Genomic DNA, 22,852 nt, shown 5'->3' on the forward strand with positions numbered 1-22,852 from the left:
TTGCATATCCAATTTATTGGATATACCCTCTGTAATTTGTTAATATATGAACTCAAGGATATAAATTTTCCCCCTGATTACTGCTTTGGCTGCATCCCATCAATTTTGAAAGGATGTCTCATCATTATTTTCTTCAATAAAATAATTGTTTCTATGATTTTTTCTTTAACCAACTTTGAAGAATCATATTATTTAATTTCTGATTAATTTTTATTTGCCTCTCCATGTATCCTTACTAATTATTATTTTATTGCATTATGACCTAAAAAGGTTACATTTATCATTTCTGCTCTTTTGCACTTCTTTGCAAGGTTTTTATGCCCTAGTGTATAGTGAGTCTTTGTGAATCTACCATGTGCTTCTGTAAAGAAGATCTATTCCTTTTTGTCCCTATTTATTTTTATCCACATATCTATTAACTCTAATTTTTGTGAGATTTCATTCACATCTCTTACCTCTTTCTTATTTATTTTTTGGTTTGATTTATCTAGATCTGATAGAGGAAGGTTCAGGTCTCCCACTAGTATAATTTTACTATCTATTTCCTCCTCCAACTCCCCTAGTTTCTCCTTTAGAGATTTGGATGCTATAACATTTAGTGCATACATGTTGATTGCTGACATTTCCTCATTGTCTATACTGCCTTTTATCAGGATGTAATTGCTTTTCCTAACTTTTTTTAACTAGATCTATTTTACTACTTGGCTTTGACAGATATCATGATTACAATTCCTGCCTTATTTTTCTCAGTTGATGTCCAATAGATTTTGCTCCAGCCTTTAACCATTAACCTGTGTGTGTATATATCTACCTCCTTCGTGTGTGTTTCTTTTAGACAACATATGGTAGGATTTTGTTTTCTAATCCGCTCTGCTATTTGCTTTCATTTTATGGGTGAGTTCAACCTATTCACATTCAGAGTTATGATTACCACCTCTGCTTTTGCCTGACATTTTGATATCCTCTCCTAGTTCTGCCTTTTCTTCTTTTGCTATTTCCTTTTAAACCAGTGGTTTGCTTTTAGTCAGTCCCCCTAATCCCCATTCTCATTTTACTTCCCTTTCTTCCCCCTCCCTTTTTGTCCCTTCTTATTATTTTTTAGGGTCTATTTAATTTCCTTCCCCCCTCTCTTCCCATCATTCCTCCCTTTTTGTACTCCCTGCCCCACTACCCCCTCCTAGTTTTTCCCTTCACACTTTCCCTGTAGGGTAAGATAGAATTCAATACCACAATGGATCTAGATGCTCTTCCCTCTCCGAATTTATTCCACTGAGTGTAAGGTTTAAGTATTACCTATTAGCATTCTCTTCCTCTCTTTCTTATAATAGTATTCTTCCCCTCCCCTTCCCATGAGCATCTTTGTGTGGTATACATTATCCTGTTTGTTTTATTCCTTCAAGTTTCTCTTCATGCCATCTTCTATTCCCTCCCCCATTTTCTTTTTTTGCTTCTCATCTTAGACCACTTATTACCCTAATCTTTTCCTGTGAATGATTCTTCTAATTACTATATAATAGATATAATTTTGAGAGTTACAAAAACATATTTCCACATATTAATGTAAACAATTTTATCCTATTTAAGACCTTAAAGAGGAAAATTAAAAATTTTTTTTCTTTTCCTTCTCTTATTTACCTTTTCATTTTTCTCTTGATTTTTGTGTTTAGATGTCCAACTTTCTGCTTATTTTGTATAATGCTTTTAAAACTAAGAAGTCTTGTTTTTAGTAGTCAGGAATATGAATAAGGCAGTTATCAAATCAAAATGTTTTATATTATTATACAATTATGCATAATTGTATAACATATAAAGTTATTATTACACATTTGAGAAAATGTTCCAAATCTCTAATAATAGAAATAATGAAAATTTATGACAACTGAAGTTCCATCTAATGCATATCAGATTGCTAAAGATGGCAAAAGAAAAAAGGTGTTGGAAGTTCTTTGAGAAAACATGCACGAAAACATCCTCTAATGATTTTGGAAAGCAATTCAGAGCTCATCCCCCACATCAGCAAATTTTACATACCTTTTGATTCAGTGATCACCACTACTAGGCAAAAAAAAGATAAAGTAAGGAGTTCTAAGACAGAAGGAAAAGACCCATAGCCATACAAATATTTATAGCTGTATTTTTTCATGTAGCAAATAACTGCAAAACAAATGAGTACCGATCAATGAGGGAATGGGTGAAAAAAAGTGGTATATCAATGTAATGGAATATTATTGGACTATAAGAAATGATAAATATGAATTGAGAGAAATGTGAAAAACATGAATTGATGCAATGCACGAAACTGAAAGAACTATTTATACAATTCTGACAATACTGAAAAAATAACAGTTTTGAAAGACTTTAAGAACTCTGATAAAAGTACCTACAAATCAAAACTTTAAAACATGGTGCCCACCTCCCAACTCAGGCATGATAAAATGTATATTTTCAGGTATATATTTTCAGATGTGACCAATACGTTCATTTTTTTTGCTTAACTTTATTTATTTCTTGAAAAAGGAAGGTTCCACTTGTGTAGTTGAGGAAAGTGAAACGGATTTAGAAAATAATGATAGAGATATAAGAAATAAAACAAAAGAGCTCCAATAAAACTTCAAAATAATAAAACAATGCAGAAAGGGACATAAGCAACATTCAATGTTTGTGATTTCCTTGTAATGTATGACATATACTTTTAAGAAATCCACATAACAAGTTTACAATTATGTACAATCTTCCTCTTTTCTTTCTATATTATATTAGTCCTTTTTTTTTACCAAGATCATAAGATAAAGGAAAATGAAAATGAGTGAATAATAATTTGTGGTTTGAGATTTACTATAAATGAAATATTTCACTAGATTCTTGGTCTCAATGATGGAACTTCTACCATTAATACAAATCACAACTAATCCATTCTTTCTTAATCTATGTAACTTTTGGGGCCTTGTCTTCCCATTGATCCTCTCCAAAAGAGGAGCTGGGAATCTTCCTTCGGATTTTAAAAAAAATTGTGAATAACAATGTTCCACTTGGACTATTAATTTGTTACCCCTCCATTTTGTCACCTTGCCCCATATCCTTTTTCAAGTAGATATTTTCTAGATAAGATCCCTTGTACCATTTTTGTGCCAAAGAAACCATTAGTAATATATTGTAACCTGTTTTTGCTCACCATGATTTTCTACTCCTAATTTCATTGGTGTGATTACTCTATTCACTGATAAAGCTTATACATATAGATTGAAAAGTAATATCCAAAATACTCCAAGTGTTCCATTTAATAAGATTTAATAATAATACCTTGAAGCAAAAATAAAAATAAAAGGCTAGAGAAACAGAGAACTTACCCAGCTTTCGCAAATGGGAAAAAGAGATAGGGAGGAGTTACACACACCTTACAAACAATAATGTAATATATCTAACGTGAAGGAAGGGAAATGGATTGTTGGAACAAGAAAAGAATTCTGGGAGATGGAGTCCAAGAGTTCAAGATTTTCTAAATACACATACACTTTGTTTTCTGAGAATTGCTTTGACTGAAAAATGAATTGCCCTGTGGCCAACCAGATGAATGAGATTCTCCAAATCTGGGGAATCTAGTCCTCAGTTCAATTATATTGCAATCCAGCATTGTACCCATATGAAAAGCCATTCCAGTGTGGTATGAGCTTCCTGCTTTTATACTTCTCTGGCAAGAAAAATGGAGAACCTGACACTTCTGCTCTACAGTAAGGCATCAGTGTTGGATTTAGTAGAAGATTGAGATTATTGTCATTAAAAGGGTTGGGTTTTTGTAGCTATAATTTCTTGGGTTAGCAAAAAAGAAAAAGCCAAGCTTTTATTAAATCCTCATTTAAATATAAACTGTATCCTAGGAGTAGTATTAATTATTAAGCGATTAAGTAACATTTTCAGAGCACCAAGTATCCCCAACAAAACTTTCCATAGTGTCTTGCACTCAGGGCTAAATAATTTTTTTTTAAATGAATAGAATTTTGGAAGGTTGATTAATTTTAGGCTTTGGTTTTCCTTATTATGGGGACAGTCAGGGGTATCTAGAACTTTTATTTCATTAGTATGAGGAACTGTGAGGTTAGAAACTTGCCTAACAATGCAGTTCAGCATCTTCTCTGTTATGTGTAAAAAGTTGTCTTTGTCACTATGAAGTTTAGTGAGTTGCCTAGGGTCACATAGCTAGTTGTTTCAGAGACAGAGTTTGAATCCTCAGTGTTCCTGGTTTCAAGACTAGCTTTCTGTCTATTGAATCATGCTGTTGACATGATACATTTTTTGGTTAAAAACTGAGATTTTGTCATTTTCAGATGACAAAATAGGCCCTGCTCTGAAAAGTGAGCAAAATAACTGCACGTATTGCCTGTTTTAAAATCTTTATTTCTTGATTGGGTAATTCATTTTGATAAAATATGAAAAAATGAAATTGTAGTCACTAAGGAAAATTGATGAAAATCTTGGGCAGGGGCAAGAAATACTTATCCTATTTGATTGACTATGTATTTCTAATAATTGTTGGATGTCATTAGATCCTTCTTGGCCTACAATATGCTGTTTTTGTTGTTCAGTTATGTTGTTTTTATTTCTTTGGGGAAAGTTCTAGGATGTATGCTCATCTGTGTGCATGCCTACTGTAGTACATATGTATTTATTCTTTTATTTCAGATTTCATTTTGACAGATGATGAAGCCTGACAGTTTCAGATAATGACATTTAAACTGAAATGTTCTTAAATGTAATATTTAAATTACTTGCAAACAGATGGATAAAGAGATAAAATAGAATTAACAATCATATTGTGAATTTAGCTTTGAATGTTTTTTATACGCATTTCTTATTTGTAATGTATATTGTATTTATTATCGTTATGTTTTTCAATTTGACTGTAAAATTGGATCCGGTCTGGTTTTGTAAGTCTTTTCATATGAAAGAGAAGCAAATCCTAGAAAAATCACAACTACCCCTCTGTAGATGATTAATTTATGAAAAGTTTCTTTTCCTTCTTGCCCATTCAACATATGTTCACATTCAATTTGATAAGAACAAATCTAATTTATTCTTTTGCATGCTTTATATTGTTTTATAAACAACATATAGCCTGATAGCTTATTCATGACTAAGCTTTGTTCTGACATAAAAAAATCAAGTAGTTTGAAAGTGCCTTTGTCTACTTAACCCTTTGAATCCTATCATTTAAAAGATTTTGGTCTTAGGCTTGAGGGATTTAAAGCCAAATAGGACTGCAGAGATCAACCTTTTTTAAAAGTGAAAAACTTAAGGGTTTGAAAGGTTCAGTAACTTGTCCAAATTCAACCAGAGACAATTGGGATTTGAACCCAGGTCCACTAACTCCAAATCTAGTCCTTGGCTCCTACCATGGATGGTAATGTGAATGTTATATGTAGAACTTTTTGATTACTTTCTAGATATTAAAACATGCAGCCTAAAAGCTCCTTTGATTCCCTGAAGACTAACAGAGCAATCCCCTATATACAATCATTCTATGAAGGAGCTTTATATTTAAATCTAGGTTTTAAAGAATTTTATACTGCTGTAGAAGGATAATCCTGAGTTTAAGTGCTGCCCAAGAAAGTGATGATAAAACCTTAATATCAGCAGTAGAATAGTCATGTTATCAAGTGAAGGGCAAAATTCTATATTAAAAAGATCACCGAAGTGACATTAAAATTCATCTTTGTTCTGCAACTCATTAGCTTAAAAAAATAAGCTAATCTATGTAAGTTTCATTTAGTTTCTTCATTTTTAAAATGGAGGGGTGGAGTATGTGTATGCATGTATTCATTGTCTGTAGAAGGATAATTTAATGTTCAACAATCCTTAAAGGTAATTTGGAATTATACTTTGAAATAAAGGGACCTAGAATGTCTCTATCTTTTGACTATGGAATTGTCTTGCTAGACATATACCCCAGAGAGTTTTGAAAAAAAGATCTCACAAACATGAAAGTATTTAAAGCAGCATTTTTTTTGAGATAGCAAATGATTGGAAAAAAATAAAATTCCATTAATCGAAGAATAGTAAGCAAATTATAGTATATGGATGTAATGGAATATTGCTTCACTATAAGAAAGAACTAATGTGAAGAATTCAGAAAAACATAGAAACACTTAACAGAATCATAGATTTTTGAGAATTGGGAGGGACTTCAGTGTCTTTCTAGGTAAATCCCTACATGAAAAGAATTCTTACTGCAATTTATCTTACAAATAGTTGTCTAGCCTCTCTTTGGAAATTTTCAATGAAGGAGAATCCATACCATCCCGAGGTAGCCCAGTCCACTTTGGAGCAACTGTAATTGTTAGGAAATTTTTCCAGACCTTAATCCTTTATTGACCTCTTTGTAACTTCATCCATTACTCTTGGTTCTGCACTCTGAACCAAACAGATCAAATCTAATCCCTCTTCTATGTGACTTTCCTTTAAATACTTCAAAACAACTTTTATGGTCCCTGAGGTTATTGGAGTCTTCTTTCCCCTTTCCCTCTAGGTAAAGCTTACATACTTTCTTTAATGAGTTCTCATGTGACATGGGCTCAAGGCTCTTTACCATCCTGGTGGTTTTCCTCTGGACCCTTTCTACATAATCAGTGCCTTTTATAAACTGTAATACTTAGAACTGAACACAATGCTATAGATAAAATCTGGGAAGATCAGAATATAATGGACTCTTACCTCCTTGTTCTTGGAAGCTATATTAATACAACTCAAAAACAGAGTTCATTTGTTCACTTCTCATATTAATCTTACAATTCATTAATGCCTTGATTTTTTTTTTTTGGTCAGAACTTCTATTTAACCTTGCCTTCCTTATACTGTATTTATAAAGTTGATATTTTTTGTATCCAGAGCAAGACTCTTTGTTTAACCCTGTTGAAATTCATCTTATTAGATGTTATTTCTTCCAGTTTTGTGTAATTTGCACATTTACCAATTGAATAATCCATGTAGGAAAATGGCATGGTATAGTAGAGAGATCACTAGACTTAGTCAGGAAGAAGTGAATTCAAATCCTGCCTCACACAAATAGTTGGTGTGTGATCCTCAAAAAGTCACTTAACTTCAGTTTCCTCATCTCCAAAACAGGATAAATAATAGTACCTGCTTCACAGTGTTTAAGGATCAAATCAGATAACTCATTAAAAGGGCTTTGTTAATATAAATATATTTTAGATGTTGTTATGTATAATATACCAAGTGTTATGAAAACGCTAGCCACTGTTATTATTAGTTCTACCATAACCACATTCTAAATTACTAGTTTTGTCATCTTGCTCATAAATTGTTTAATTCATTCAGGTAACTAGTTTAAGCAATTTTCCCTCCCAATGAATGTTTCACTGGTTACAAATTCTACATATATATACAAATATATATATGGAGTAGCTACTTTATTCAAAGCATTGTGCCAGATGCCCCTGAAGAGTACCAAGATGTACTAAGATACAACATTTATTATAGAGAATGAAGGAACACCAGAAAGTAACATATAAATAAGTGCCCACTTGAATGGTATTTTAGAATTTGAAGATCTAGGGATCAATGTAGAAATTGAGTAAAGAAGGTTTTTTGGAGAAATTGATTGTTATCAGGACCCCAAAAGAGCATAGACTTGCAGAATCATAGATGTAGAGGAGGGTGATTTTTTTAGAGATAAATGAGTCTAAGTCCTTTTTTTTTTTTAACTTACCTTTCACCTTAGAATCAATAATATGTATTGGTTCCAAAGTGGAAGGATGATAAGGTTTAGGCAATGGGGGTCAAGTGACTTGCCCAGGGTCACACAGTTGGGAAGTGTCTGAGACCAGATTTGAACGTAGGACCTCCTGTCTCTAGGCCTGGCTCTCAATCCACTGAGTTACCCAGCTGCCCCTCCCCCAAGTCCTTTATTTTTCAGATGAGAAACAGATTCAAGATATTTTGATGTCCAAACTATATTTGAATTCAGTGATTCCAAGTATAGTGATCTCTCCACTATACAGTGCTGCCTCCTAGATAGATAGACTTTAGTTTAGCAAGGAGATGTGAGATTTTATGTATTCTATTTAGTTTGAGATTAGAGCAAAGAATAAATTATTATAATGGTAGATGCCGGCTACTTGAGGGGTATGTGATTGGTTAGCATTCCATAGTGTCATTCATAATCTGAATTAGCTAGACAGAACTGTCCTGGGTTCAAATCCTATCTCTGCCAGACTTGAATTATTGCTCTGGGCCTCAGTTTCTCCATGCAAAAAAATGATTATTTCATCTATATGACCTCTAAGGTCTCTCTTTCAGTGATCAGAGCCACACAAATTACTGTTTATTTCTGAAATTGTTTCTCAATATCCAGCTAGGGCCCACTCCTCTGATACCCCTAGGTAAAGATCCCTGGATGAGACCCAGAACTGTGTAGTGGCAACAGAGCTTCCAGATGGCAACCATTCCTGCAGCTTGTGCTAGTTTAGGAATACCTTGAAATCTCTGGGATCTCTTCCTGCCTTAGTACCCAGTCCCAGCCCTTTTTCATTATCTAGCCATTGGAATGCTTTACACAGCATGCTTCTGGCTAGGTCCCATGTTCAATGGCCAGAGACTTCTCTCCCTGTCTCTCTTGAGTCATCCTGAGTTGAAACAAAATGATTCATTGTGACTTCTTTTTTTAATTTTCTGATCAAAATTCAGTCTGGTATATTTTCTAGATATTTCTGGAGGAAGTGTGGTAAGGAAGCTTATTCTTCCTATTCCATCCACAATCTTGGCTCTGCCTTTCTGAGGGCCCTTATAACTCTAAATCTATAATCCTATAAATCATCATGGAATGTGGGTTTATATAGGGAAGTATTTGAAAACAAAGTCAGGTAGATATGGTGGATTAATTTGAGGAGGATAATGCATTATTCTGATAAGTTTGGGATGGTTAATTTTGACCTCATTAGAGACTCTTCAGCAAAGGAGTATGTAGCATTAAAAAAATGGATGTTTTAGGTAAGTTATTCTAGTTGGCAATATGAAAGATAGTTTTGAAGGTAGAGAGAGTAGGGTAAAGAGACTGATTAGTAGGATTTTACTTAATCCAAGGGTATATTAGTGATTAAAATGATCATTTGGACATTTAGAGTTATTTCAAAGAAAGAACTGATAGTGTTTGGTGACTGAATATAGGTGATTATGAGCTTCTTGTATGTTATTTGTGCCTTTCTTTGTATTTCCATCATTGAGCATAGTGCCTGGCATATAGGGACTTGGTAAGTATTTATTAACTCTAACTCTGAGAAATCACTATGAGATTTAGAACCTGGGTGGCTGAAGAAAAAAAAAATCATGTTACGGATGAAAATAGGGAAAAGTAGGGAAAATCTAATTACTTAACTGGGTGTTTGGTATATTTTGGTGTAACATAAAAATGAGGCCTCCTCAAGAAAACCTATATCTAGTCACAATATTGTGATTGTAGTTCATTGTAGTTCAGCAACCAAACAGATGAAGAATACATCATGTCTATGTTGGGGTTTGCATTTGAACAAACCATTTATTAAACTATTCAATCAATACATTTATCTGTCTGACCACTCAATTGCTTTTCCTAGATATTTTTTCTTCTACCCCATCACTAAAGGTGAGCAACTGCTAAATCTCTTTGCCTGGGTCCTCTTCTCTTTATCTTAATTATCTTAATTCCCAAGGGTTCAAGGTCATCTTTATGTAGATGACTGTAAAAATCTGTATATCTAGTCCATTCTCTCTTCTTATTGCCCCTTTCTTATTACCAACTCCCTTTGGGTTATCTCTGTTTGAATCTACTTTGAAATTTCAAATTCAACATATGTAAAATAGAATTCATTATTTTTCCCCCTAAATTTATCTCTCCTCCAAACTACCTTATTTCTTATATTCTTATTCTCCCATATCTTACCAGTTACTAAATTTTGTCCACAATGTCTTTTGCATCCACCTCATCTCTCCATTCTACTCTAGTCTGAGTTCTCATTACCTCCCACCTAGACTATTCTCATTAGTCTAGACCTCCTAATTAGTCTCCTTATCTTAAATTCATTACCTTTTCCAGACCATCCTCCACATACCTAATGCCAAATTGATAACTTTAAAACAGATCTGATTGTGTTACTACTGCTGTCTTGACTAAGAAGCCCTCTGTAGCTCCCTCTTACTTGTAATACAAAATAGAGCATTCTCAATCTAATAGTGAAAACCCCTCACTCTCTGTCTTCCACTTTCAAGTTTTATTTCACATTAATCCAAGTCAATGCAGTGTCCATTCCATTCACTTTGTCTTGCTAGATGTTCTCCAAACATATTTCATGTCCCTCATTGACTTAGTATGGATAGATTCCCACCTATAATGAGGAATGTCCATCTATACCTCACAGAATCCTTCTTTCAAAGAGAATTGCAGGTGCTACATCTTACATGAAAACTTTCTTGGTCCTCCCAATTATTATCACTCACTTCCTTTTGAAGATACCTTCAGAAGATACTTTATGTTTACTCCCTTGTGTACATATAATATTCCTCCAGTGTAAGTATTCTTAGCCTTTTCTTGTATCATAGACCCCCAGTGACTATCTGATAAAAGTGATGACCCCATTTTTATAAATATATAAAATAAATTCCAAAAGAAACCAATTCTGTCTAAATGTAGTTATCAAAATATTTTAAAATAAACTTATGATGTCATGGATGTGCTTGAATGCATTACATAATAAAATAGTTATCTTTAATGAGTTAATTATGAATTAGACAAGCTTTGAAGATTTTAAAATAAGTGTTCATTGAATTTGAAATGTAGGCAGATTAAAGTTAATTTTAAAAAATAATTTTAAAGATTTTTTAAGGTGCTTACCACACATATCAGGTTGGATATCCAGTTGATTTTTTTATTGTAATAATTTTTTCCATATTTCATGTCAATATAATTTTTAAAAAATCATTTCCTTTTACTTTGCAATCCCTCTTCTCTCTCTCTCTCCCTCTCTTCCTCCATCTCCTCCTCCCTTCCCCTAAAAGGCAGATAATATGATATGTCATACATATTTCCATGTTTATCACGTTGTGAAAGAAGACACATACTGCTCATGCTAGAGAAAAACTCATGATAGAAATAGAGTAAAGAATGATATGCCTCAATTTGCATTCAGATGCCCTCTGTTCCTTCTAGGGGGTAGATATCCATTTATTGTCATGTGTCTTTTGGAGTTTTCTTGGATCCTTGCTTTGTTGAAGTAAAGTCATTCACAGTTGATCATTTTATATTATTGTTACTCTGTACAACATCTTCCTGCTCATTACAACATTCTTCTGCTTACTTCACTTTGTATCTCTTCATTTAAGTATTTCCAGGTTTTTTGTGATCAGATTATTTGCCATTTCTCATGACCATCTAGTTGACTTTTGACTGTACTATCATGTGAGAATATCTGATTTCTCTTTGTAACAGTTACAGGCACTACTGATACTATTGTGCTTTATTTCCTACATTCATGATTGATGGAAATGCTCATTTAAGTTAGAAATGAGGAAAAATAAAGATGTGGTTTTTTTTCCCCTCATCCAGGAACATAGATATCTTGAGTCCATCTATGGATTCCTTGTTAAAATGATGGGGGAGGGGGGAGTCCTTGAACCTCAAGTTAAGAACCTCTTCTTCAGTGGAAAATGTACGGTCCTTTGGAGCAAGAACTACTTTTGTCTTTTATGTCTTTAGGTGGTAGCTATGTTTTACACATTTAGAAATTCATTAAATCATAATCTTAAATCTTAGGCGCCACAAATGGAAAGTGAACTGAACCTAGAGTTAAATAAGAGAAGTTTTGGCTATATTAAATTTTGGAAATTCTTTTGTGCTTTTAAAGCTCTAAAGCTGACCCCTATATTACAAAAGTCTTTTTAGCACAAATGAATTTTTCTGAATAATGCTGCCTGGCTTTAAATTATTGAAACACCATAATCTCAGAATTACAGATTATTGAAAGGGGAATAGAAAGATACATGATGGGTATAATGTAGGCTGCATCATATTTCCAATTATGACTTGCTTATAAGACGTACCATAGCTTGCATTAGTTGCAAAATAGCAATGACCATAAAAAGAGGTACAAAGCCATGTTGAGGATACCAAGAAAAGTGCCTGGTGTTCACCACATATGAAAAGACCAAGAAAAATGCCTCAGGCATGTTAGGTAGATCCTCCATTAGACACTAATTCTGCATGAAACACTTAAGTCTGAATCTAACAAGTTTTGAATATTCTAAAATAAGTGTTCATTGAATACAGAATGCTTTCAAAGTTTTGGATTAGACATAATGTGCCAAATGAAACATGATGCAGGAAAATTTATGATTTGAAGTATATCTGTATGTATTATATAAATTCCAAATACTAAATTATTCTTTTGTCTTTATATTGTCACGGCCTGTTTATCCACATTCATGGATAGAAATATTAGCACAGCTTATTTTATTATTTTTGGTATGTAAATTTTTGAAAATTTACATTTGCACTTGGATATGATTTAGTAAAAACTAAACTAATTCAAATAAAACACTCAAAGCACAATGCTAGTTCCATATTAGTCACTCAGTAGATACTTAATGAATTGAATTGGAGTTAAAATTGGTGAAGCCCAGGAATGCTATCCAAAGATCTGAACTAATTTTAGGAAAATCTTTTAAGGTTGAGCATGCAGAAACTGCTCAGAGAATCACTTAATATTTTTTCTTTGAAAATTTTTTGGGGATAAGCCAATGTTTGTCAGTCAGTCAAACAGACTAAAAAGACCTTATTTCACTATTCCATTTCCCATTTTCACTTGTCTCCCTCTTGCTACAATTTTCATTTTATTCCTCTTATGCCTTTAATGATGATATTCAATATTAAATGTTTGAAGAGTAAAATGTTAATTGTCACATATAAACATATTAATTCATTTGGAAGACTAATTAAGTTGAGCACATCTTGTAGGCGTATTAATATATGTGGTTTCATGTATATTTTAGAAGTATACTTTCAAAAGAGATTATAAAATTATGAGAAGTTTGTATTTTTTTAAGAACACCTTTATAAATATCTATCTATGTTCCAACCAAGGCTTAAAATGTTGAACTTTAGATAAATTTGGGAGAATTAGATTCTTATACTCTGAGATTTTTAAATGAGCATTAATTGTGTTAGACATTTATCCACACCTAATTGAAAATTCTTTGGTATTTTATTAATCTCTAATGATTTTTAAATATGAATTTATATTATAGGCTACAAAATAAAATCCTATCTCATTATGTAATAATATTCCTCACCGAATTAATGTGCATTTATGGCTTTACACTTTAATCAAAGCCATCCTGTTTGAATTTTATTGCTGTGATCAGGAAGGATTCAGAGAGAGAGAGAGGTTAACTTAGATTTTAGTAGAATTGATGGGGAGTGAGAGGGTTTGGGATGCAGCAAAACATAACACATCATTATTTCACCAGCTAATAATGCTTTTATTTTTCCATGACTGAAGTATCTTATGCCTGATCCTTTCTGTTCTTTAGAATGTCAGTATCAATTCGCATGCCTTATATATTGTTACAATATACTTCATGCATTTTGAAAAAGAACAAAAAATTCAGATTGCTTATTATTATTGTGTCTAGGTAAGCCAGTCTTACTTAGAACATTTCATAGGATCACAAAGGACAGAAAAAATTTTGTCCCGTTTATTTCTTTGCTGGTATTTTTCTGGGTATTGATGCTGTTTAAACTTTGGTTTTAATGTCTCAAATCTTGACTTTTGAATGCATATTCCTTTTAACTTTACAAAGGAAAATATGAGAGAAAAAAACTTTACATGACCTTCTTTCTTGTCTTATTCTGGGCTTTGTGATATTTATTCAGTACTGGGGCTTGATAATTTGTTAACAAGGCTTTTTTAACAGTTTGGACAGATGCACACACTGTTTTCAATCTTCACGGTTAATTATTCGATTTTGTATTTGATGCTAGAACACCCTGACTCCTAATCACTGCTCATTGTTGGCAGTCTATTATATTCTAACTGTTTGAGTGCTCCCATTGACCTTGAACTGACATTATAAGCTGTGTCTAATCTTTTCAGTCTATATTTCTAATGCTTTTCTTTTTTTCCCTTTTGTCTGATCCTCGTTTAGCATCACAATGGGGCTGCCCCTGAGCCCTGCAGCTGACTCCGCCCGCTCTGCAAGACATGCCCTCTCACTCATTGCCACTGCCAGACCACCCGCCTTCATCACAACTATTGCCAAGGAGGTAAGAGGAGCTTCTGAGCAATCCTCGAGTCTCTCTCTCCAAAGGAATACTTTCATTTTCACATTCAGTCCTTAAATGTTGAAATTTAAACCTTAGAGAACAATAACTGTTCAGTGCTAAAGTAGTGAAATTAATGAGTGAATGAATATCTCTTTTATGCTAAAGGCCAACTGCAGATTAATATCTACAACAGAAAAAAATTAGCTGATGAATTTATTACACTTCTGTGTACATTTTTCTTTTCAAAGCTAGTGGGTTTTAAAAAAAAATCTTATTGATTCTGATGTCCTAGCATGGACCTCAAGACTTTAAATTCAAATAATCTACATTATAATTTCCTTGTGAAAACATATTGCATATTATTCATCTTTGTCCCCCCCTCTAGAACCTAGTATAACCTTGTATTTAATAGTTATGTGCTCAGTAATTATGTTAAACTAGGACACAAACAACTTATTTTCCAAGTACTTGCCTATAATCAAGATGGAATTGCCTATTTAAAAATCATCTAGTTTGTTGTGGCAATAGTTGTATAAATACAAATATAATTGAAATTGCTAAATGTTTTTTCTTTACTATAGGTCAAAACTAAAGATTTGACTCTCAGCTAATCTCAACTTTGACTATTTGAACTTTGACCTTTTTAAAATTCAAGGAAAGAACAGTAATATCTTTACAGCAAAGATCTGATAGATTCCTTGCGGAGTGAGATGAAGGGAAGCAAAGGCAAACTTCAGAATACTTAAAATGGTTTGATTTCATCTCATTATAAGTAGTGTACTGTTCTTCATATGCTAAGATTATATTACTGACTTAGTATTGGTCAAACATGTACTTTGAGTTGTTTTTCATACAGTAGTAATAGATTTGTAAGTACAGTAGGGCCCCATATTCATAGAGGACACCTCCTAAGACCCCCAGAAGATGCCTGAAACCACAGACAGTTTTCACTTTAACTTTTACCACCTATTTTAACTTTACTGTATAGAACTGTGCTCTCTCTCCTCTTTCCTGCCCCTCATTTTTAGCACTCCATGGTCTGTGATCGCCCCCCCACACACACACACAGAAACACCATTTAAAAAAAAACAACCTCCAAGTAAAAGCATAATAGTGGGGAGATCTCTGCTTCAGGTAGACCTTGGTTCCTGGTCTTAACGTGTCTTTGAACCCTTTGAACCCTTTTGAATGTCTCTTTGACCCTCTCCATTATCTGGTGAAAGCCTCTTTCTTGCTTCCCACTTTTCCCTGGAATGACCACAGGTCACTGAAGAAAATGAAACCTCAGATAAGAGGGGAACCACTGTACCAAGTAAAACCCTCAAGAATATCAGTTTGTGAATTCATAGAATCTTAGACTTGGCCTATCCCTAGGGCTATCTCTATTTGAAAACCCATTTTTGAATGAACAAATAAGTGAATAAACCTAAATATTTACTAAGTAACTCACTGGGTTAGGAACAGTCAATCAATAATCAGTCAATAAACATTTATTAAGCACCATCTAAGTGCAGCTAGGTGATGCAGTGAGTTGTCTTCCCGAGTTCAAATATGGCCACAGACACTAGCTGTAAAGGCAAAAATGACTAAGTAACAGTAAATGTGCCAGAATTGGGCTAAGTTGAGGATACAGAAGTGGCAAGAGATAGTCCCTGCCCTCAAGAAATTCACAATCTGATGGGAAAAACAACACAGGACAGGAACTTGTCATTTCATTGGTATAGGAGAACTTTCAGAGAAGGAAGTTCCCTCTACCAGTTTATGTCAATACCTTCTCGGTAGCTTAGAGAAGCAATTCAATACTCAACAGAAAAGTTCAGTGATTTCTCAATCAAAAGCTAGAATGTATCAGAGATAGACTTCAACTGAGGTCTTCTTGTTTTGAGGTTGACTTCCTGATCATCACTCTACATAGTCTTTCAGCTTATGTAATTTATGTATATCCATGAATATCACAGGATATTTGTTGTTCAGTTGTGTCTGACTCTTTATGATTCCATTTGGGGTTTTCTTGACCACATTGGTCAAAATTGGTTTGCCATTTCCTTTTCCAACTCCTTTTAGAGATAAAGAATTGACTTAATCAAGGCAATGTAACTTGCCCAGGATCACACAGTTTGTAGATTGAGTTAGAAAGTATCAGAGGCCAGATTTGAACTCAAGAAGATGAATATCCCTGACTCCAGACCCAGCGTTCTATCCACTATGTCATCTAATTGCCCTCTTAGAGCTTCAAAGGTACTCTAAAGGCTGGCTAGTCCAATCTTTTCATTTTATAGTTGAAAAAATGGAGGCCCATTTAGGTGAAAATTAAATTAGACTCAGTCATTTAAATCTAGGCCAACAGAATGATGATGTTACATGTAAATATAACCAACAGATAAATATTTTCCCCATCAACTTTGTTTTTAACATTTCTAATATTATTTCTACATTTTAATAGTGCCTTAAAGTTCACAAAGTATTTTCTTCACAACCACACTATGAGTTAGGTAATGTGTAAAGTCAAATCAACAAGCATTTAAGTGTCTGCTATGTAAGTGCTGGAGACAGAAAGTAATGCATACATTGTCTCTTATCCTGTTATAACTCTTTTCCAAAAAAAGAAACTGAGGCTCAGAGACTTTGTGGTTCACAAATCCCTACTTGACTATATCCCAAGCCCAGGTCTCCTTTTGCAGTTTCACTAAACTTTCCACTATATTGTATCTCCATTTATTTTCCAAGTGACCCTTCCCCCCCTCCAAAGTAAACTCTGGCTGATTGTGATCCAAGTTTACCTAGAGGTTCTTCCCTGATTTTTTGAAGAAGTAACTTAGAAAAAAGGCACAAGTGTATGCAACTTTGGCAGAATACTGAAGATGTTGAACCTAAAGGTCTTCCTGAATCCCAGAGAAAATGCAGTGGCATTTCTCTCCCTCTGATTTACCTTTTTATTTTGCTTCCATTGTTTTTGCTGTTTCCATATAGGAAAAGGCATCAAAGAGGTGGATCCAATATGCAAGTAAAACTTTATATGTAACATGCAGAATTTCAAAGTAGGAGTTTTCTTTAGTGATGCAGTAATCTCTGATTTTGACAGATTTCTCCCCACCCTCTGCAAATTACCGCATTCTTCAGCTCAAGTGTCTTTTGCTGAGCACAATTAATATAACTCTTTCTGTCTTTTCTTTTTTATTCCAGCCTTCCCCCAGTCATGTCCCTATCTTTCTTCCATAGCCATTGTTTTCTTTTTTCCAACAACTCGTTCCTGCTCTTTGTATTTCTATACACTAATTTCCTCCCATTATTGCATTTTCTTCTTGTCCTTAGGTTGCCTTGAGCACTAGTATTGGCCACTTCCTGGAGAAATAAAGTAAATTCATACAATCAGGGATGAAAAGAAAGTTGTGGTGGTGATTACACTACATAAAATGTAACAGTTAAGATAAATCTATCTTTCCCTGCTTTAAATATGCTCCTCTCACTTTGCTCCTTTTCCAATTATTTCTCTTTGGAAAAATATCATGAACTAAAGAAACAAGGTGACACAAACATTTCAGATTACCAAGAAGAGGATTGTATAGAAAACTGAATTTGTTATGTACAGTTTTAAACTGTATATTAAATTTAACATATTAGTATCAAAACTTTACTCACAGTTGGTATAATTATCTAAACTTCCCTTTGCTTTCTTCTAAAAAATATTTTTTTGATTTCTTTTTTTCTTCTTTCTTTCCTTTTTTAAAAAATTACTATCACTACTCATCATCCTTCTTCCCTTTGCTTTCTTCTAAACAATATTTTATTAATTTCTTTTTTTCTTCTTTCTTTCCTTTTTTAAAAAATTACTATCACTACTCATCATCCTTTCATTCCCATCTCCTTGGAAGCTTCTCCCTTGTAACAAATAAATATAATCAAGCAAGCAAATGAACGCATTGGCTTTGTCTGAAGGTGTTATGTCTCATTCTTTATCTCTGCCCCATCACCTTTCTGTCAGGAGAGGAGGGATTTCAGGGTTTTGAAATCATGATTGGTCATTGTATTGATTTGAGTTCTTCCCAAGTTGTTTTCCTTCCTTTTCCACTCAATCTGTATTAGTTCATACAGGTCTTGCTAGGTTTCTCCAAATGCCATCTTTCCTCATGGCACAATATTTCATCACATTCACATTCCTGTTTAGCCATCCCTCATTTGATAGTCACTCACTTTGTTTCAAGTGTTTTGCTAGAACAAAAAGTTGCTGTGTACTTTTGTACATGTTTCTCCTTGCCCAATCTTTGACCTCCCAGTTATAGCTTCCAATTATAATTTATATAAGCTTTTTTGCCTTGGTATCCCAAGTACTATAATTATGTGATTGTTTTTAGCTTACTTTTCAACATTTAAAAAAAATTTTTTTAAGTCATTGTAGGATAAAGTAGAAAAATCACTGGATTTGAATTCAGTAGAATAGAATTTTAATCCTGCCTTTGCTTTTGTGTAGCTTAAGAATTGGATGACACAATGGATAGAGTGCCTAGAATCAAGAAGACTCTTTCTTCTTGAGTTCTAATGTGACCACAAACACTTACCAGCTATATGAATTTGGGCAACTCAATTAACCCTGATTGCCTATATTTCCTCATCTATAATATGGACTAAAGAAGAATATAGCAAACTATTCCAGTATCTTTGCCAAGAGAACCCAAATGGAGTCACAAAGAGTTGGACACAACCGAAAAATAACAACAAAACTGTGAACAAGTCATTTAATGTCTACCGCCTTCACTTTCCTCATCTGTAATAAGGGAGTATTAGCACTTGGACTACAATGCTAATACTCTGTAGCCTGTGAGGGTTGTTGTTGATAGAATACTTTGTAAATCTTAAAGTATTACACAAAAATGAGTTGATGTTTTCACTTAAATAATGTCTTCTAATTAATCCTCCCTAAATTCTATTGTATATTTAACCATAATAAATACATGTAAATGCTGATGCCTTCTTGTAATTCATATTAAATTTGGCATATCCTTAAAAAAAAAAAAACCTCACCTCTGACTAAAATCCCAATACAGATTGCATTCTCTTGTGAATGGTATTAGTATATTCTTCCATATCTCTATATGTATATTGCATGTATAATGTACATTAATTTAATATGTGTGTGACATTTCATAATTTCAGAAGTTCATTAAAAGGTTTTTAGCAATTCATTCTCTTGTGAAATATACACAGACCTATAAATGAAGGTTTTCTGTATTGTCTGACAATCTGACCAATATGCTTTGAATGTCTTTTGTGTGCTTGGTTTTGTACTAAGCCCTATTGTAAAAATTAAATTTAGCCTCTAGTAATAGAAATATTATATTTCATGAGGTTTATTAAGGATTATTAGAAAATCAAGGAATAAAGAAAATACACCATGTGCCCATGGCTGATTAGTCAATTCAGAATACCCGTGCTTAGCTTACTTACTAAATCATTGCTCTGTGGTCTGATGTACAATCTAGAAATTAGTGATTTTTTATTAGTTGATTTTTAAAATATTTCCTCATCTCATTCAAAGAGGTGACAAAGTAGTTACTGACTCAGGAAGGCCAAAGTATCTAGTAAGTATTTCTTAAATGTGACTCTGGGCAAATCCCTCATGTTCTATCTCCCTCAATTATCTAACTTGTAAAATGAAAATAATAATATCTACCTCCCAGTGTCATTATGAAAAGAAAATGATACATGATTTGTAAAATGCTTTGAATATCTTATACTATACATGAGATAGTATTAGTTATTATGTCTTTGATGATTTTTTGTCAAAAGATGCAATAAGAAAAGCCTACTGTATAGAAACATAAGACCAAATATTAATAGAGTGTTCAATATAATATCTAATCCTTTTTGTAGGTCCACAGACATACTGCTCTTGCAGCGAACACCCAGTCACAACAGAATATCCACACTACAACTCTTGCTCGAGCAAAAGGGGAGATCTTGCGAGTCATTGAAATCCTTATTGAAAAAATGCCCACAGACGTTGTGGATCTTCTTGTTGAGGTATTATCATGATTTCACTAATAAATACAAAAGATAACATGTTCCAGTGCAATGATAAAATGCAACTAAATGGATTTTCTTTAAAGGAGTATATATTTTTGTGCAATATTTAGGGTTCATATCAACTTGAGTTGATTATAGTTATTATTTTCATTTTCCATCATTTCTGAAGTTTTTACTTTTTAAATTTCTATTTTAAATAAGGTAACTGACAATTTCAATTTATAGTTTATAGGCTAGACCAAATTTTTCAATATATTTTCTCATGTATATCAATATTTTTAAATAAAACAAAACAAATACAGTATCCATTCTGAAATTATAATACCTGCTGCTCCTCCAATCTATAGATGTTAATTGCCTTTAAAAGTAAACGTGGTTTCCTTTTTAATCTTGGCTTCATTTAATCTCATACCAAAACATTTAATTTTTATGTAATCAAAATGATCCATTTTGCTTTCTGTTATTCTCTCTATCCTTTGTTTGGTCATGAACTTTTTTTCTATCTATATATTTTGTGGTTAATGTTTTCTCTTTTTTGCTAATTCATGATGTTACCTTTACATACCCATTTGGAGCTTACCTTTGTATAAGCTGTGAAATGTTGATCTAAAGTCTTCATTTCTTTTTTTATCCATTTTTTCAGTACAATTTTTGTAAGGTAGGAAAACAATTGAGTAAATAATCTGACAAGTTTCTCTGAATAGTTATATAGATATGATATTATATATAAGGAACTGATTCACATTAATAAGAATAAGAGCCATTAGTTTCCCAATTGCTAAATAGTCTAGAATGAATACAGGTAATTTTCAAGGGAAGAAGCCCATGCCATTTGTGTGTGTGTGTGTGTGTGTGTGTGTGTTTATAGATACACAAAAAGTTACTGAACAGTACATGCAGCAATGTCACTACTAGGCCAGTACCCAAAAGTGACCAAAGAAAGTTGAAAGTACATATATGTACAAAGTATATGCACACAGTCCTATATTTAGAAGTCTTTTGTGCTCTTTTTGTGGTAGCCAAAACAAAACAAAAACTGAGAGCTAAGGGGATGACCATAAGTTGAATAATGATTGAATAAGTTTTATTGTGTGAATGGAATTATTCAGTAAGGAGTGAGTATATAGATCATTTCAAAGAGACATAGGAAGACTTAAATGAATTTATCAGAGAGCAGTAAACAGAATCAGAAGAATGATTTATATATTCTGATGTCAGTGTTATAAATATGAATAATTTTGAAAACTTTTGTAAACTGATGAAGAAAAGCAGTACCAAGAGAACAGTTTGCACAGTAACACAATATGGAAAAGGCAAAGAGATTTGAAGACTATAGTGACTATGATCAGTACAGTTGCCACCCGTGATTCTAGAGGACTGATGCTTTCCATGAAAGAGAGGTGATGGATTTAGGGTGCAGAATGGGGATTTATATTTTTTATACAGCCATTGAGGAAATTTATTTTAGATGCTACAACTGTGAAATATTCCATGGACTTTCAGATGAGGAAAAAGATTTTGATAGTTTTACTTGCTTTACTTTGTTATAAAAGACCTCTCAGGGTCAGGATATTTGGTAAATATAACATAAAACCAAAATATTTCAAAGATTTTAAAAATCATAAACATTAATACTAAAAAGCATCAGAATTAGGAATTAAAATATTTTTGGCAAAGTGATGAAATAAATTATTGGAAAATAATGCCAGATCTGTGACTTTTTCTCTCAAAGGTTATGGACATTATAATGTACTGTCTTGAAGGATCTTTAGTTAAAAAGAAGGGACTTCAAGAATGTTTCCCAGCCATCTGCAGGTAAAGAAATCTATAATAACACAGTGAAGCAAATTCTGTGCAATGTAATAGCTTTTTATACTTTGTTTTATTAATCTACCCAATTAGAAATTAGGACATTATGATATTTAACATGTCTTAAATTAAAATTTTGATTTTAAAAAATAGAATATGACATCTATTGAATGTATCCATCCTCTGTTATCTATTATTTAGGAGCTAGAAAAAAGCATTTCTGAAGGAGTATCAGCCAGCTTTTAAAACTACTTGTTAAATATACTCCTAATAAAATGAAAATTCTTTTGTCATTATTCCTTATATACCCACCTTATTTTTTCACCACTGAATTTTACTTGTAATATGTCAAGTAGTAATCACTACTTTGTATATTTTATATATGTATCTATTTAATTATTATTTATATATATTTATTAAAATATCCCTGATGTATTTTAATATATTAAATTCATTCTTATATAGTCCTATTTGCATTGAAAGAAAACTGTATTTTAATTATTGTGTTGAATACATTTATTATATTATCTGTAATAACCATGAATATTATATACTGTATATATTTATTACCATAGACACATATATCTGAAGCAAATTTTCTAATTTAAAAAGAGAACTCATCATCATTAAATTTTTCTTGATTATCTTTAGATTTGTTTATAAAGCCTCTTCGCCAAGAGATTTTCAGTAGCAATAGTAAACAGATTAACCATGCTAAAC

At 32.8% G+C, this 22,852-nt stretch overlaps 1 protein-coding gene across 5 annotated transcripts in view; it reads left to right on the forward strand.

The window, feature by feature from the left end:
• Positions 1–22,852, forward strand: part of WDR7 (WD repeat domain 7) — a 579,662-nt gene that overhangs the window by 421,826 nt on the left and 134,984 nt on the right. For 4 of the 5 annotated variants that reach the window (XM_007487542.3, XM_001366509.4, XM_001366558.4 and 1 more), the window contains 3 exons: positions 14,185–14,302; positions 20,171–20,320; positions 22,056–22,138. In XM_007487542.3, the coding sequence (XP_007487604.1) occupies positions 14,185–14,302; positions 20,171–20,320; positions 22,056–22,138 (351 nt within the window). Of the gene's footprint in view, positions 1–14,184; positions 14,303–14,883; positions 15,049–20,170; positions 20,321–22,055; positions 22,139–22,852 lie in introns of those variants that run through there. The other variant, XM_007487543.3, reaches the window with a different exon arrangement.

The sequence above is a fragment of the Monodelphis domestica genome, chromosome 3 (assembly GCF_027887165.1).
Source record: "Monodelphis domestica isolate mMonDom1 chromosome 3, mMonDom1.pri, whole genome shotgun sequence".
NCBI classification, from domain to species: Eukaryota; Metazoa; Chordata; class Mammalia; order Didelphimorphia; family Didelphidae; genus Monodelphis; species Monodelphis domestica.